The sequence below is a fragment of the Aspergillus foveolatus genome, assembly GCF_047715535.1.
Source record: "Aspergillus foveolatus strain CBS 279.81 unplaced genomic scaffold BDW70scaffold_33, whole genome shotgun sequence".
Lineage (NCBI taxonomy): Eukaryota > Fungi > Ascomycota > Eurotiomycetes > Eurotiales > Aspergillaceae > Aspergillus > Aspergillus foveolatus.
The window spans coordinates 41,059-55,617 of NW_027396097.1; the positions used below are offsets into that span (position 1 = coordinate 41,059).

General features: G+C 50.6%; 7 protein-coding genes across 7 annotated transcripts; 3 read left to right on the top strand and 4 right to left on the bottom strand.

Moving 5' to 3' along the window:
- Nucleotides 1-53: 53 nt before the first annotated feature.
- Nucleotides 54-957, bottom strand: BDW70DRAFT_138535 (mitochondrial ribosomal protein L31-domain-containing protein). Its single transcript, XM_073737232.1, has 3 exons — nucleotides 879-957; nucleotides 526-755; nucleotides 54-443 (listed from the first exon to the last, which is right to left on the bottom strand). The coding sequence occupies exons 1-3, from the start codon at nucleotides 920-922 to the stop codon at nucleotides 391-393; spliced, it is 327 nt and encodes a 108-aa protein (XP_073594802.1). The 5' UTR covers nucleotides 923-957; the 3' UTR covers nucleotides 54-390.
- Nucleotides 958-1,107: 150 nt separating this feature from the next.
- BDW70DRAFT_138537 (tafazzin) lies at nucleotides 1,108-2,629 on the top strand. The gene is made up of 4 exons (XM_073737233.1): nucleotides 1,108-1,450; nucleotides 1,516-1,534; nucleotides 1,612-1,722; nucleotides 1,774-2,629. Exons 1-4 carry the CDS (start codon nucleotides 1,240-1,242, stop codon nucleotides 2,585-2,587), a joined length of 1,155 nt encoding a protein of 384 aa, XP_073594803.1. The 5' UTR covers nucleotides 1,108-1,239; the 3' UTR covers nucleotides 2,588-2,629.
- A 168-nt stretch (nucleotides 2,630-2,797) lies between these two features.
- On the top strand, nucleotides 2,798-4,610 carry BDW70DRAFT_138538 (uncharacterized protein). The gene has a single exon (XM_073737234.1). The coding sequence runs from the start codon at nucleotides 2,830-2,832 to the stop codon at nucleotides 4,525-4,527; it is 1,698 nt and encodes a 565-aa protein (XP_073594804.1). The 5' UTR covers nucleotides 2,798-2,829; the 3' UTR covers nucleotides 4,528-4,610.
- A 34-nt stretch (nucleotides 4,611-4,644) lies between these two features.
- Nucleotides 4,645-6,801, bottom strand: dbp9 (ATP-dependent DNA/RNA helicase). Its single transcript, XM_073744684.1, has 4 exons — nucleotides 6,578-6,801; nucleotides 6,451-6,527; nucleotides 5,914-6,392; nucleotides 4,645-5,855 (listed from the first exon to the last, which is right to left on the bottom strand). The coding sequence occupies exons 1-4, from the start codon at nucleotides 6,783-6,785 to the stop codon at nucleotides 4,787-4,789; spliced, it is 1,833 nt and encodes a 610-aa protein (XP_073594805.1). The 5' UTR covers nucleotides 6,786-6,801; the 3' UTR covers nucleotides 4,645-4,786.
- A 491-nt stretch (nucleotides 6,802-7,292) lies between these two features.
- Nucleotides 7,293-8,735, bottom strand: BDW70DRAFT_161057 (uncharacterized protein; the record flags this gene model as incomplete). The annotated part of the gene is made up of 8 exons (XM_073740933.1): nucleotides 7,293-7,593; nucleotides 7,649-7,803; nucleotides 7,899-7,939; nucleotides 7,989-8,028; nucleotides 8,081-8,375; nucleotides 8,434-8,496; nucleotides 8,548-8,623; nucleotides 8,672-8,735. The coding sequence occupies 8 exons, from the start codon at nucleotides 8,733-8,735 to the stop codon at nucleotides 7,293-7,295; spliced, it is 1,035 nt and encodes a 344-aa protein (XP_073594806.1).
- Nucleotides 8,736-9,891: 1,156 nt separating this feature from the next.
- Nucleotides 9,892-11,758, top strand: BDW70DRAFT_169055 (uncharacterized protein). The gene has a single exon (XM_073742604.1). It carries the CDS (start codon nucleotides 9,971-9,973, stop codon nucleotides 11,600-11,602), a length of 1,632 nt encoding a protein of 543 aa, XP_073594807.1. The 5' UTR covers nucleotides 9,892-9,970; the 3' UTR covers nucleotides 11,603-11,758.
- A 379-nt stretch (nucleotides 11,759-12,137) lies between these two features.
- On the bottom strand, nucleotides 12,138-13,703 carry BDW70DRAFT_72622 (uncharacterized protein). Its single transcript, XM_073744687.1, has 2 exons — nucleotides 13,618-13,703; nucleotides 12,138-13,565 (listed from the first exon to the last, which is right to left on the bottom strand). Exon 2 carries the CDS (start codon nucleotides 13,357-13,359, stop codon nucleotides 12,190-12,192), a length of 1,170 nt encoding a protein of 389 aa, XP_073594808.1. The 5' UTR covers nucleotides 13,360-13,565; nucleotides 13,618-13,703; the 3' UTR covers nucleotides 12,138-12,189.
- Nucleotides 13,704-14,559: the final 856 nt, after the last annotated feature.

The following is a 14,559-nucleotide window of genomic DNA, read 5'->3' on the forward strand; positions in this document are numbered from 1 at the left end:
GTCATGCCTAAAACATTAATATGCTGGAAGGACATTGATATGTGGGGTTTCCATTTTTCGAGCTCGCAGTACTGCAACCAAGATGATTATAAGAGCAGACGGCGAGCATGCTTTAATAGGATATATTGCAAGTACCGTACAAAATGCAAACAGGCAGTGATCCCCTATTTCCGAAACTCCAAGATCCTGATATCTGGCTTGAACACCCATAGCTCGTCTCTAATAGCGAGTACGACGGCACGGGAAGGGCCGTATAATACAGTAGGAACGCGATATCGATTGCACGTGTCCGTTAGTAGTGAGTGGGTAGGTAGGTAGACAGCGGAAACGGCGAAGAAAGTGCCGTTCATATAGGCATCCGTAGAAAACGAAAGCCAGTTATCATGGCGCTTAGAAACCAGGGGGGTTGACGCGCTGGCTGACTCTCGTCCACTTCGGTAATTCTAGATGAGAAGACGTTAGTTACATTACCGTTGTTGCGCGATTTTCTGGAGCAGGCCAGCGTAAGGAACATGGCGAACATACTGTGAATGCCCTTGCGGTATGTCTTCTCCTTCTTATCAAAGATTGTGTACTTGTCACGCGGCAACATCTCTTCCTCCCGGGGCATCTCCTTGTACCATCTCTCAACGGCCTTCGTGGTCTGGCCGTTTCGGGCCAGGGCTGCGCTGACGGTGTCGACTACCTTGTCAACAGCGCGGAGACGCTTACGCTGCCGGGCCTTCTGGGGCTGCGAGATGCGCCATGGGATCTTCCTATTTGAAAAGAGGTATTAGCGACAGTTTTCGTGATAACGGTTTGAATGTGGGTTGCGTGGTCGATTTAGCACCGTCGCGGCAGAAATGAGGGGCGTTAGGAGTTTTGTAGGAGAAGCGTACCAGAGAAGACCCGAGAATAATGGCGATGAAGGCTTGAACATCATTGTGCTTATGACGGGAAACAAGAGAGTGTCCAAAGGTCTGACGGTAGTCTTGCTGATTGTTGAACGGAAAATCCCGTCGAGGTTACGATGAATGGTCCGTGCGTTGCCAACCTCCGCGGCGGAACGAATTCCAAGATCCTAGAGGCCAATAAAGTTGCCAACTGCGCTCACACCGTGCATCCGGCCTCTTTCGCTACCTTTCAATTCACTCTTTTGTCTCCCTCATGCTTAGCCTCTGCGCATACTCTGGTTGCGCCGCTCGTTCCCTGATATTCCTCCCTTCATAATTCATATGGATATCCGATAGAACCGACACCATGTCGCAGTCTACAAATTCCGGCGCCACCGGCGAAAGTCCGTCTCTTTTATGGAGGTCTCTTTCTTCGACTACGATTCTGGGAGTCGCTGCGCTATGTCGGGGCTTCTTGTATGCATGCAGTCATCCAGAGACGCATGGACTTGAGCAGTTCCTCGAGCTTCTAGATTCGCGAAAAGATCCGTCGCAACGGAAGAAGGGATTGCTTACAGGTATAGTTGGATTCATTTGGATTGTCTCGCTGTGTTGAACTGACTAACATTGCATCTGATGATAGTCTCCAACCATATTAGCGTGTACGTACGTACAATGCGCCTCGACGCCGAGGCCAATCGATCCCTAGCCCTACCGAACACTGACCGACTTTCGACAGTATGGATGATCCGTTGGTATGGGGTTTTCTCCCTTTGAAGTATAACTTCGGGCTATCTTCGTCAAACCGAAGATGGGGGATGGCTAGTCATGATATATGCTATCAGACCCGGTATGCTTATACCGGCCTCTCCATGTCACCCGTGACTGACCGTCGAGTTAGACCATTGGCATTTTTCTTCTCAATGGGTCAACTCCTACCTACTCATAGATCCGCTCATTCTAAGCACGGCGGCATTGCCCAACCAGCCGTGACCCAGGCGATTCGACTTCTGTCAAAGGGCCCTTTTCCCGCCGAACCGCACCTTGCGAAGCCTGAACGCCAGAGCTGGAGCCTACAGAACGTCTGTGTCGACCCGTTTTCGGATCTCCCTACAGCCTACACTACAGATGGTGAAGATTCGCACCTCGCGCCGTCCGCATACTCCTGCAACTCTTACTCATGGGTCCATATCTTCCCTGAAGGAAAGATTCACCAGTCCCCGAATAAGACCATGCGATATTTTAAGTGGGGTGTTGCGAGGTTGATACTGGAGGCCAGCGAATGCCCAGACATTGTTCCAATGTGGTTAGAGGGCTTCGACCAGGTCATGCACGAGAGCCGCGAATTCCCACGATTTCTCCCACGGCCGGGGAAGGAAGTTAGTGTAACTTTCGGGCAGAAGGTTGATACTGAAGCGGTATTTGGGGAGATGCGAAGGAGATGGCAGAAGATCAAGGCCAAAGCCGAGTTAGCTTCGCCGGAGACGCGCGATCTTCCGCTCGGTGCGTTGAGCAACGAGCTCCTGTATGGTGACGAGGCCGTCGAGTTGCGCAAAGAAGTCACGAGAAAGGTCAGGGACCTTGTCCTGGAAGTACGACGGTCAAGGGGTCATTCAGATGAGGACCCCAAAGCAGGACTGGTAGAAACGTGGATGGAAGAAGGTGGGAAGCGTGAGGGGAAGATGAAGGATGAATCGTGGGTCCGCGATTTATGAATTCGAATTCATTCGAATTTACTGTAAATTATCTAGCCTTATAGAATTTGTACAAATCAACAGACCCAGAAAATTTTTGGGAGTCGACAGTATCGACCGTGGCCGGGCGCATCTGTCTGACATGAATCATCATGACTCCGTGGTCGTGACTCCGCCGTAGCCTTACCTTATATTCCTTACCCCTCACTGTCATCATTTTCTCTATCAATCTCTTTCTCTTTTTTATTGCCCTATTAACCCATATGCCGAAGAAATATAAGAACACATACGCGAAGCCAACTAATACCCCTCATTACAGCCTATCGTCGAGCCCCCACAACAGTCAGAATGATCGATTCCGCACCCCAGACCGGCCCACAGTGAACGACCTGATCGACCATTTGCGCCGGACACAGCTTTCGTCGTCAGGACTAGACAAGAAAAATCGCAATATCCCTCGATATGTCACGCCGCGATCCGTTCATCCATCCTTGCGAAATGTCCTCGAGCTCCCCGAAACCCCGCCGCCGCGGCCTCGGCCTGATGCTCGACGCACCGAACTTGGACAGCGGCGATTGCGGAGGACGCCTGGTCCGCCACCACCAGAGAGCTGGCTTTCGGGAGATACTCCCGCAGAAGAGGATGAGGATGCTGAGTTGAATGCTACTGAGACGGCAAAGATTTTTCATCGCCTTGAGCGCCTCCCAGGATCAGAGTTTCCTGCGAGGAGTAGCTTCCTCCATGCGCTGCTGAAGTCCATGGCTATGCACTGGGCTTGGCACGTTGACTACGATGGGCAGTTTCTTGGCTTCCTGCCGACGCATATTAAAGTCCTATTGCTGAGCTATATTGCCTATTATGCTAGAATGCAGCCTCTTGGTATGCGCGGTCTCAAGCCATTGTTTGACAATACGGCGGATGTTGACGTCGCGGAACATGGTCGATTGGCTGATGGCGATCCTCACGTTACACGTCTTGATCTAAGCGGAGCATTAGGACGATGGATATCCTTGAAGCAGCTCTCCGCCGAGTTAATACTTTCCAAAAGAAAAGCTGGTTCAGCAGATGATGGTACGATTAAAACCGTCCCATTGTCCTGGGAGGATGAGTATGAAGATGATGCAGCCTCTGGTACCGCTGGTGCAATTTCAAAACCGCTCCCACATCTACGATTTGAAAACCTACAGTACCTCTCTTTGGCACATCCTCAAAAGGCAGCAGTAAGCTGGAACTCACTAATAAACTTGCTTTCCCACCTGTCGACCATCACACATCTCTCGCTCGCACACTGGCCCGTCCCAACGGTCACACCGAACGCCATCGATGCCAGGGTGAGACACCCAACGCACAGGTCCCTTACGTTTTCCTACGGCGGCACCGACTCATATTCCGCAATGGAGAATAATTGGGCCGAATCGGCAGGTATATTACGTAGGCTGTCGCGCGCCACATACTGCCTCAAATGGTTGGACCTCGAAGGCTGCGCGGACTGGATACCAGCCCTCAATTGGGAAGGCGTAGGCCCAAACGGTGAGACGTACTCCACAGGCCCTGAATGGAACGGGTCGTGGAGAGACATTGAATGGATTCGTCTTGGTCCGGGATGGCTCCCGCAACTCGAAGACAGTGAGCTTGCCACATTAAGCGGAGCAGCTTCGACATGGAACATAAACGCTCCCAGCCCTCGGTCCCTAGCCTCCTCCATCCACGCTCCTGCCGCATCCGACGTATCAACTGAAACATGGGATGTCGAACTTGAGCGCCAGAAGTATCGGAGGGCAAAGGAGCTGGAGCGGTTTCGCGGGACCATGCACGATGCGAAGGAGGTTCAGCAACGGGTTCTACGGGCTAGGAAGGACGGGCGTGGAAAATGGGTGCATTTCTCTTTTGGGTTGGAGGAATTGACGAGCGACGTTCGGGACAGGCTGCTGGGCGAGGAGTTAAGGGATAGGTTCTTATAAATGGTTGGCATATTCGCCTCGATTCATATGCGACAAGGATTTAAATATAGCGTCATTAAGACTTCGGTACTCAAATTAGATACATCAGATATAATTTTTACGATAAAATAAATAGAGTCGACGAGCCAAGTCAGTTTCAAATATGATTGCTATATACGTAATGATATCATGTGCAGATTTTCTGCTTCTACGAAGCACTACCTATCCCGGACCAAACCCATTATACAAACATCCATGCACATAATCCAAAGAAAAGCAATCATTTCCTCCCCCGATTGAAAGTCTTCAGCGGATCAATTTTCCTCCCGGGCTTCTTACCTCTCCCACGATTCCTATCTCTAGCCTTCCGAATCCGGTTCTCAGGCCCCGTCTTCCTTAAACTCACGAAGCCCACGTCCTCATTCGAAATCCCTTTCTTGCCCTTTGCCGGCATCAGATACTCCGGGATATGCTTCAAGTGCGGCTGAATACGCGCAGCACGCAGCTCCCCATCATGACGCAGCTGCCGGAGCTCCTCAGGATTCTCTTCAAAGTGGCGCTTCAGCTTCTCAGATTTGACGAGTTCCTGGCGGATTTCACGCGCGCGCGCTTCCTGTATAGCAAGGCGGGTGATGGCTCGTAGAGCATCAGACATTCGGTACCGGAATGCGTCGACCTGTGTCATGTCGAAGTGGTATGGTTTGACCTCGTGGCCGAGTTTAGCCTGGCGCTTGATGATTTTGGCGAGAACGGCTTCGTCGTGTTTAGCGGTGGGGAAGGACGTGGGTTTGTGCTTGCCGTATTTGTCGGCGGGAATGACGAAGGAGAGGGCCATTCCTGTTTTGCCGCCGCGGCCGGTGCGGCCAATGCGGTGAGTGTAGGATTTGGAGGAGGTAGGAAGGTCGAAATTGAGGACGCAGGCGACATTTTGGAAGTCGATTCCGCGGGAGATGCCGTAGTCTTTTTCTTTTAAGGAGAGCTTGCGGCGTTTGTCGGTGCGAGTGGAGGCGGCTTTTGCGGATGTTTCTTCATCTTCGTCGCTCAGAAGCTCGTCGTCACCTTCGGTGGCAGCTTTTGACTTCTTTGATTTTGATACTCCAAGGACTTCTTGTTCGTCGGCGGCGATAATAATGTCGTAGACGCCCTTGTTGAATTCCTCCACGACGTGGATCCGCGAGTTGACGGGTAATTCGGAGTTGAGGACGCAGCTCTTGATCCCAAACTGCTCCAGAAACAGCTTCAAGCGGTAACTTCGATCAATGTCCCCAACGAATATGATGACTTTGCCCTTGATCAACTGCAACTTGAAGATCACATAGGTAAGAAGGAACTTTTCGTCTTCCGCGCATCTAAAGTTGCAACCGTTAGCTCTTACCAAATCTTCTCAAGTCACTATAGTGTACTAACTTGACAACGAACTGGCTGACTCCGGCACCATGATCATCTTTGTCCTCCAACTTTAGAATCACAGGACTACGACAGAACAATCCTTTCAGTGTATCCACCTCCGCGGTGAGAGTTGCGCTCATCAGGAACGTCTGTACACCCCGCGGAATAGCCTTCGATAAAGCGTTTATATCATCTTCATATCCGTATGAAAGCACCAAGTCGGCCTCATCGATAACGAGATGCGTAAGGTTCTCCAAGGACAGGGCCGAGGTACCTAGGTTGGCAATGACACGAGCAGGCGTTGATACGACAACGTCAGGATAGTCCGCAAGCATCGCTTTCTGAACAGCATCCGAGACCTTCTGTGTAAGATTGACCGATCGAACATCCTTGCCGCAGAACGCAGCGAATGTAGTGATAACTTTCTGGACTTGTTCCGCGAGCTCTCGTGTAGGGACTAGAATCAGACCAGTGGTCGCCTTCATGGAAGGGTCGATCTATAATACATTAGCACAGCGATCCATGCTACTAAATAAATGGAAGGGAGCAACGAACCGCCTTTTTCTGAAGGATTGTTTGTAGGATAGGAAGGACATATGCCGCTGTCTTTCCGGAGCCAGTCTTTGCGCGAGCTGCTCTTGTCAGTAATCGCAACAGCATACATCAGCCACTAATGGCATACCTAATATATCCTTCCCTTCAAGAGCTAGAGGAATAGCTTTCGCTTGTACCGGCGTGGGTTTGCTGAACTTCTCTTTAACGAGGGCTTGGCGCAATCGAGGATCGAGATTGAGGTTCTCGAAATCTTCGTCTCTGTCGGCACTCTTCACTTCTTCCGCCTCATTGGCCTCCGTTGAGGGCACGTCGTTTGCGTCTAGCTTTCGCTTCATTTTTCTGCTTCTCGACGGAAAGGGATAATATGTTTCTCGGTTGCACTCTTAGGTCGAGTGAGTTTGCATTCAGAAAATCTTCAGAGCGGTGACAAGTCCCGCGGCAGTATTTCTTAGTGTCCCCACTTAGTCAGGCTCAGTGCCGGAGTTACTTGATTAGGATTAGCGTTCGAAGTATATCAACTACTGTGGACATAAACAACTGATTTTCATTGCAAGCACTGGGGCAATCTGGGTTATGCTATGAAGCATGACTGTTATAAACATGCCGATATAAAAGAAGCTAAAAGCAATAGAGCGCAGTAATAAAATAGCAGCGTATGGTATCTTCGGGCATAGCATACTAGGTCTGATGTGACTGCCCCACAAATATTCTGTTCCGTGAAAATCGGCAAACGTATTCTGGCGGACTGTGTTGAAACGTATTCCAGTTATCATGCTCCTCTACGTATAAGTTGAGGAGCTCAGGGTCGCGTTGAGCAAACCTAGTCAAAAACTCAAAAGACATCAAAGTGCGAGTTCGTATCTGGCGTATTCGCGGAACCTGGTCATCGATCTATTTGAGATTCGGCCAATGGGAAGCACTTTGACATTATGCTCCACGGTATAGATCTTGCTAAAGTTCAATCTCGACATATAATCAAGATTCTCACCCGGATTTTCCGGAACCACCTCCAGGGGCTCCTTGACCATGCGCGGCTCCCCAACACCCAAAGTTGGCGTTGTACCTCTCATGTATACAATCGCATGCTTGTCCGGGTCCACACCTCTTTTCGCAACGCCACGGCCATTATAAGTTGTAATCGCGCTGAGCAATGGTCAGGTTTAGTATGAACACGAGAAAGAGTTAAGCAGGTACTTACAAACACCATGAGCATTGCTCATATTGCCTAAAGACTACCATGCGGCGAATAGTGCTGTAAATTGGCTCTCCAAAGCGGCCTCGATACTGCGGACCTCTGCTGACAAGGGTTCCGCCGGCGCGCCCATCGTTTTCGTGCCACAAAATTGAAAAGACCTAGTTGGGTCAGTAGTGATGCATTGAGCACGTGAAATAAGTTTTCAAGATGCATCGGTGCTAAAGGGAAAAAAAAAGCCCTATTTAGTACATACCTTACCCTCGCGGTAGTAATTGGGTGGTTGAACCATGTACCCTAAGCTATTAGATATACTTCCTTTGCCGAGATAATGAAAGGGACTCACGCGAATCCAGGACACTCTCCAACGGCAGAGACATGGGATGCTATTTGCCGATTAGAGGCATAGACCAAAGTTTGCTAGAGAGTCAAGCTTACTCCCGGTGTTGGCATCACTTCAGGATAAGAGCCACGATGACGCCCAGTTTGTGTCGTGGGTGGCGGATACCCGGTGTGAGTGTTCGTATGGCGTAGAGTAAGTGGGTGATGGTAATTTGTGTCATTTCCATAACGAAATGTCTCCTCACGGTCGTCGGATTGCTCTTCGTAGTCAGGTTCCTGGCCGTCCTGGCCGTAGTCATTGAACCGAGCTCCGTAGCCAGGCTCATGACTCTCGTCATATATACGGCTGTTGGACCTCCCCGTGGAGTAGATGTAATGAGATTCTTCTTCGCTGTATACATCGTTTGATAATCAGTATGGTATGACCAACCGAACCTCAAATTACTCACTGGCCGGACGTGCCCCTTGAAGATGCTGGGTCCTCAGGTACTATCACATGTCGTGGTATCGCACTAGTCGCAAATATCAGCAGAGCAGCAGGAATGGCTATCTAAACGGCGGACCTTGACCTCGAATAGTAAGCATAGTGGCTTTGCGCATCATAGCCCTGTGCGTGGCGGGGGCCTCCCTGGCGCGGGCCTGAGATGGAGTAAGCATTCTCGTTCATATTAGAATGGCTGTGTCTACCTCGCGCATATGGATGAGGTTCCTCAGCGTAGGCCGAGGGGTCAGAGTCGTAACCGTCAGACATAATTAGAGCAATCACCTACGTCTCACAATCCAACCGACCGACAAATTGCAACGAGCCGTGATCCGTCTTTCCGACCCTGGGCCCAGGATGAAGTTGGCGTACTTTCACGACAGGAAAGGAGCCCGACTTGTCTGACAGACTCATGGCTTATAACCTGGTTCTCAGCTCGCAAAGAGATGGACTGCCAGAAGGGGTCAGGATGAGGCTCTTCTGAAGACAGTCGACCCCCGCTTTCGAAGATGCAACTGCATGTCCTTGAGTTGTCCAAGCACATGACACCGGCTTCTCCTCTCAGCTCGACCAAAGCAATCTGCAGCTCGTCGACGACTGGTTCCATCGGGAGATTATGGAGGGTGGAAGTGCTGGGATTAAATCGCCATTGCTTGCGCTAGGCCCGGCGCGATCCAACCATGCGGAGTTCTCCCCACGACTTACTTCTTCCGCTTCCCTCCATCTCTGACACTCATCTCGCGTTCTCGGATCGCTGTGGAAGTCATCTCGCTTCCTTCTTCTTGGTTCGCTGCAACCTGTCGTCATCCTCGTGCTGATATTCTGAACCGCTTGGCCTCCTCGGCTCCTCCCGTGTTTCGCGATATGAGACGGCCAACACCTTGCGCGACCTTTCCAGCTTTGGACACTGGCTCCTTAATGGTCCTCGACGGACCTCCTCAAATATGTGAATGGTTGTTTCTTCCGCCTATAGGAGCCTCTGACTTTTCGGCATTCGAGTTGCAGGGCAGCCAAACGACGTGACCATTTCCAGTCGCTGGGGTTACGCAGCAAGTTGCATTCATTTTTGTGCATCATAAATGCAACACTATTTGCTATTATTGGCTTTATTTATGCTTGGGGCGTTGGGTTGTTAATTTCAGCCTGACTATTGCCTTCGATAACAGCAGACGATTACCGCGGAGATGGGTTCGACCTGCTGTCGTTTTGGTTAACACCTCCATGCCGTCCATCGCCGACTCTGAGCCACCCCCTAGGAGATTCCCGTGCTTAGCGTCTTTTGCTTCACCTCGCCCCCTGGTGTACGGTGTGAGTCCGTCACTCTACGGTGAAGGCCCATGGGGCCACACAGGCGATGGTCGAATTTAAAGCCCTCGAAAATGCATTCCGGCATTACTGGCGTACCAGGGCAACGAAAGCTCGACGCTGGGTAAGGCTGTTACCTTGAACGTCTATGAACTCCAAGCTTGCGCCTGTACACGTACACTAGTGTGTGATTGCTAACAATGCATTTGGCTGCCCTGCAGAATCGCCGAAGCAACAGGACCGATTCAATGCTCAAATCCGAGAGTTTACGCGGTCAGTCGTTTCCTGAGCCACATGTTGCTCCCCAACATCCATCGCTTCCATTATCGTCGCCAGGGCTCTCGCTCGAACTGGATGGGTCATACCATCGTGTAAACACCTCCGATGCGCAAGGGAGTCCCGTCCAGCCAGCACATGACTCCGAACAATATCCGTTTGACCGCGGATCATCTGCGCCAACACATTCTAGCCCTAATCATCGTACAATTAACGACGGACACCATGTTCTAGGAGAGCACGCGCCAACTACTGAAGAAGAAAGTGAGGCTTCAAGAAAGACTCGAGAGGCGGAACTTTTGCAGCTGTATGAAAAGTTCAACGACCTCTCCGCCAAGAGAGTGCGAGCTCGACAGTCCCGTATGGCCTTAAGGTACAAGCGGGAAGACGAGCTTGAGCTAAGAGTTAGGTTTATGAAACACCTCAACTCTTTCTTCGCCGACATGGACCTTCCCGAAGCGGGGCCAATTATGGAAGAGTATCAACTTCTGCAAGTTGCCACGGAGGACTATTTGAGACTGGAGGATAGCTATCGGCAAGAGGAAGATGAACTAGAAGAACAAGAGTACTTTCTCTCGGTTTCCATTGAGTCCTTGACGAGACCGCAAAACTGGGGACCTGAGCCGAATTTTCAACCCGGCACTAGAACTTGGAGTCCAGTCTCGGATGATGAAGCGCCCGTCCGAGAACTGCCGCATTGTATAACTGCTTATCTGTCACGCATAGGAGACGAGCGTATTCTTCAAGAACGCCTTGCCGATCTTGACTCGGAATGGTTTTTTACCATTGAAAGACAAGCCCAAAGGCTACAGTATAAGTTGTCCATGGAAGACGAGGACTCCAAATATTTCCTGAAGACATATGATGAAGAAAGAGCCAGAATCTGGAAGGAGTTAAACAATGCCCAAATGGACGTGGTCTCTCTGCACGCGATCTGTCTCGAAGAAGGACATCGCGGATTCGACTATGAGGACCTCTCTTCCCTTAATATATACCACCACTACGTCGATGATACCTTATGGGCGCCAGAGACAGGCCCATTAAGACTTCCACTTGACGAGCGCTCCGTGTTTCCAGGAGAGTCCCAAGTTTCGAGTTTAGATCAAGATTACCCTGTTCCTCTCGAACACAACAGCGACACGGCTGACCAGTCGCCGTTGAGACGCTTCCAATTCTCCCAGGCACTCCAACAAACATCCTTGATCCGCTCTAACGAGTTCATAAACAAATGGATGCTCCACCAGCTCCGTATCTCGTCAATGGGTATATGGCACTTGCAACGCTCCCCGCTTTGGCGATCACTCCGCGCGCAGGGCTTGCGCGAGTATGAGATTAGCCAGCTTATCCTTGATCGGTGGTTCTCTGATGAAACGGCGCAGGCACCCCCATCTGATAACTCCTATCTAAACAATGCCGATGACGGCGACGCTGATACCGTTGTGGGCTATGCCAATGGCCGGTGGAGACACTTGAAGAGGGCATCTTCACAGCCCCTGCCATCGTCGCCACGGGTATCGGCCCCGAAGCTCGGTCCACGGCGTTACTCCAGGCCATAATCAGCCCTTCCCTTCGGTTCCCTTATCTACAGTCACGTCCTTTCTACAATTTCTCGTCTTTCTCAACTGTTTCGCCTTGGATTACCTGCGTAGCATGCACAAGCATATCAAACTGGACTTCAGTGTTAGAACGCTTCTCTTTTCGGATTCAACTCGCTCTCTTCTCGTCCTTGTGATGTAGGCCTTTATGTATTACCATAACTACTATGAAGTATTACACAATACATCGTTTCCCAATTTTGACATTTTTCAAGTTACACCAAGGATAATCATATACCAATGGAGGTCTTCAACAAGATATTGGTATCAGTAAGTGTATATTTAACTAGGTACAGCAATAGAGTAAGACGGCTAGCTTGTGGTGCCATAAAGATAATACAATACCAGGCCTGTTCCTTTCCAGCTTTCATCGTATCCATATTCATCATTAATCACGTAAACAAGAGCAAAACGCAACGCCAAGGTATAAACTCGTTCTCGTAACCTGATCCCAATTCATTCCATTGTCCCATGCACTCATAAAATCCAAAGTCTCGATATCCTGTATCCGTAGGAGGTCGGCAGTATTTACAATCATTTCCTCACCGTCATGAATACCTCGTCTCGTCGCCATCACTATCACTCAAACTATCCCGCCGTCTGCTACGCGCCCCATCACGTCGGTAGCCCTTACTCAGACCGGGTATGGGATGATGGTAGCTAATGGTCCCAAGGTCTTCTTCTTCTGTGCCAACATTCGAGTACTGGTAATCGGAGCGAGACTGGGAGTTGGACGAGAAATCAAGTGGTTCGGTGTAGTGGCCGCGCGACTCGCGCTTACGAGGACTGCTTTGTCGCGAGGACGAGGTAGGAGGTGGTCGACTGCGTCTTTCGCGGCGGCGATTGTGTCTGCGGGCAGAAGGCTCACGAAGCACACGCTCTGTTGTGGTCTGAGACATTGTTTCCTCGGTTCCCGGGACAAAGGAAAAGTCGCGGCGGGCCTGACTGTGACGCGCCGGCTCATACGCATAATCACGGACTTCACTCATCTCACTCTGGTTATACTGTGTCGGAGGCGCAGAAGTATCATAGTCACTACCGTAGTAAGTGCCGTCGGCTTCGCGGTTAATGCCGCCGATTTGGGCTGGTTTTTCCTTGCGGTAAGCGCGGACGTCTTCGTCAACTTCGCCTTCATACTTCTCATTCCGATGCTTGCGTCGGAATTTATCGCGGAGGTTGCGCTTGCGCTTCGGCTCCTTTTCCGTGATTGTTGTGGCCGTTTCATCGCTGTATGTCGGTGCCGTGTCGGCAACGGTGTATCCGTCGTCGTCGCCGGAGAAGAAGCTCTTGCCGTTGATGCTGCCGCCGCCGAGTCTTGTGCTTCGGGTGGCATTACTGAGTGTGCGGCCGTCAGGGCCCTTTCGTCGCAGAACGGTTGACTTGTATTCCTCCCAGTCGCCTTCCTTCCAGACGAACCCGCCGTCCTTGGCCCAGAAGAAGAACCAAATGGATGCCAGAACCAAACCTGCGCCCAGAATGGCGAATAATGCATATAAGCCACGCATGTTGATGTTGTTTGGGTTTATTGAGCCTTCGCCCGGGTGGTATGTTTTGTCCGCACGCGCAACGAGCGTGTGGGTTTTATCAGCAGGGGTCGGTGTGAGGGTGTCGTCGCTCTTCGAGTCTTGCTGGAGGCTCTGGTGGATGCGTATGGTGCTGCTGAGAATGGATCGACCAAGAATGCTGGGGAACCACCCCGCATGCTGGGCTGGAGGCATGGTGGATAGAGCTGTCAAGAGCACGTAGCCCAAGACGAGCCTCTAAGCTTGGTTGACAGCAGACCAGGCGTTATATCTCGTAGTTGCAGTTGACAAGTATTGAATATGGAGTTTGCCGATTCGTTATTTGCACCCTCGAATCCAGCCCGGTTAGTATACTTAGAGTTGACTAGATAGCCGAGTTTAAGACACCGGACTGACGAGTCCTGCTTCAGTAAGTTTCTCAGCGACAATGTCAGCGACACAAAACGAGCGTACATTCAAAGATTGAAAGAATGCAGTCAGAACGATCGAGAGATCGTGACCCAGCCCAAAAATGCGGTGGTTGGAGAAATGGAGAGGCTGGGATGACGCTTTGTTTGGGCCTAGCCGTGACCGGGGTAACTGCTGACTCATCATTCTTATCGCCATAGTTAGCCCAATTCTTGTCTACATGTATAGGCGGCGGGTGCCTAAGGCACACTGCTATTTACCATGAATCATGAGCGTTCCTCACCTTGTACACTTATACTAGGCCCCGGCAGCGCAGTTACATGGTATGTTCCGAGTGAGTAAATTTCGACGATATTCTCTTCACCGACAAAATCTTATCTTAAGTCGACACCAGGATGCTCTCCAGCTACCAGTAATTGCTACCCATAAGCATTGCTACATGGAGTATTGACGATGCATCTTAGTATGGGCCAAACTCAAATCATATTCTGCGACGTTGAGCGTTGCACCACATTCATATCAAGCTAGACTTGTACGGCGCAGAAAAGAGAGATAAGCCTCGGCATCGCTTTCAAGGGTAGTATTCGAGTACATGCTTATGGGGATGTGGATGCGGAGTCTCCGCATCGCATGCTCGATACTCAGCGATGACAAGACGGAGATAATCAGATAGAATGCCTGATGCGAAGGACCTCTAAGCAAAGAGGTAAGGCTCGTCCCGCTCAGCGGTTCGGGAGATGGCATGAGACTAGGGCCTGCGACAGGGAGCTACTGTCGCACTGCGGCACGGGGGTATAAGCCTCGTCAATATTGAGTGGCCATACTGACAGACAACGAGAATCAGAGTACAGAGGCGTGAGTCACGTCGACACCTGTTTGGTGGGTATTGGGCAGAAATCTGGTGAGCATGGAAGAAGGATCATGAACAAGCTGAGCACGTAGCATTCGGAATGAGCAAGAGAAAAAAATCGAGAAAAAAAATATTCA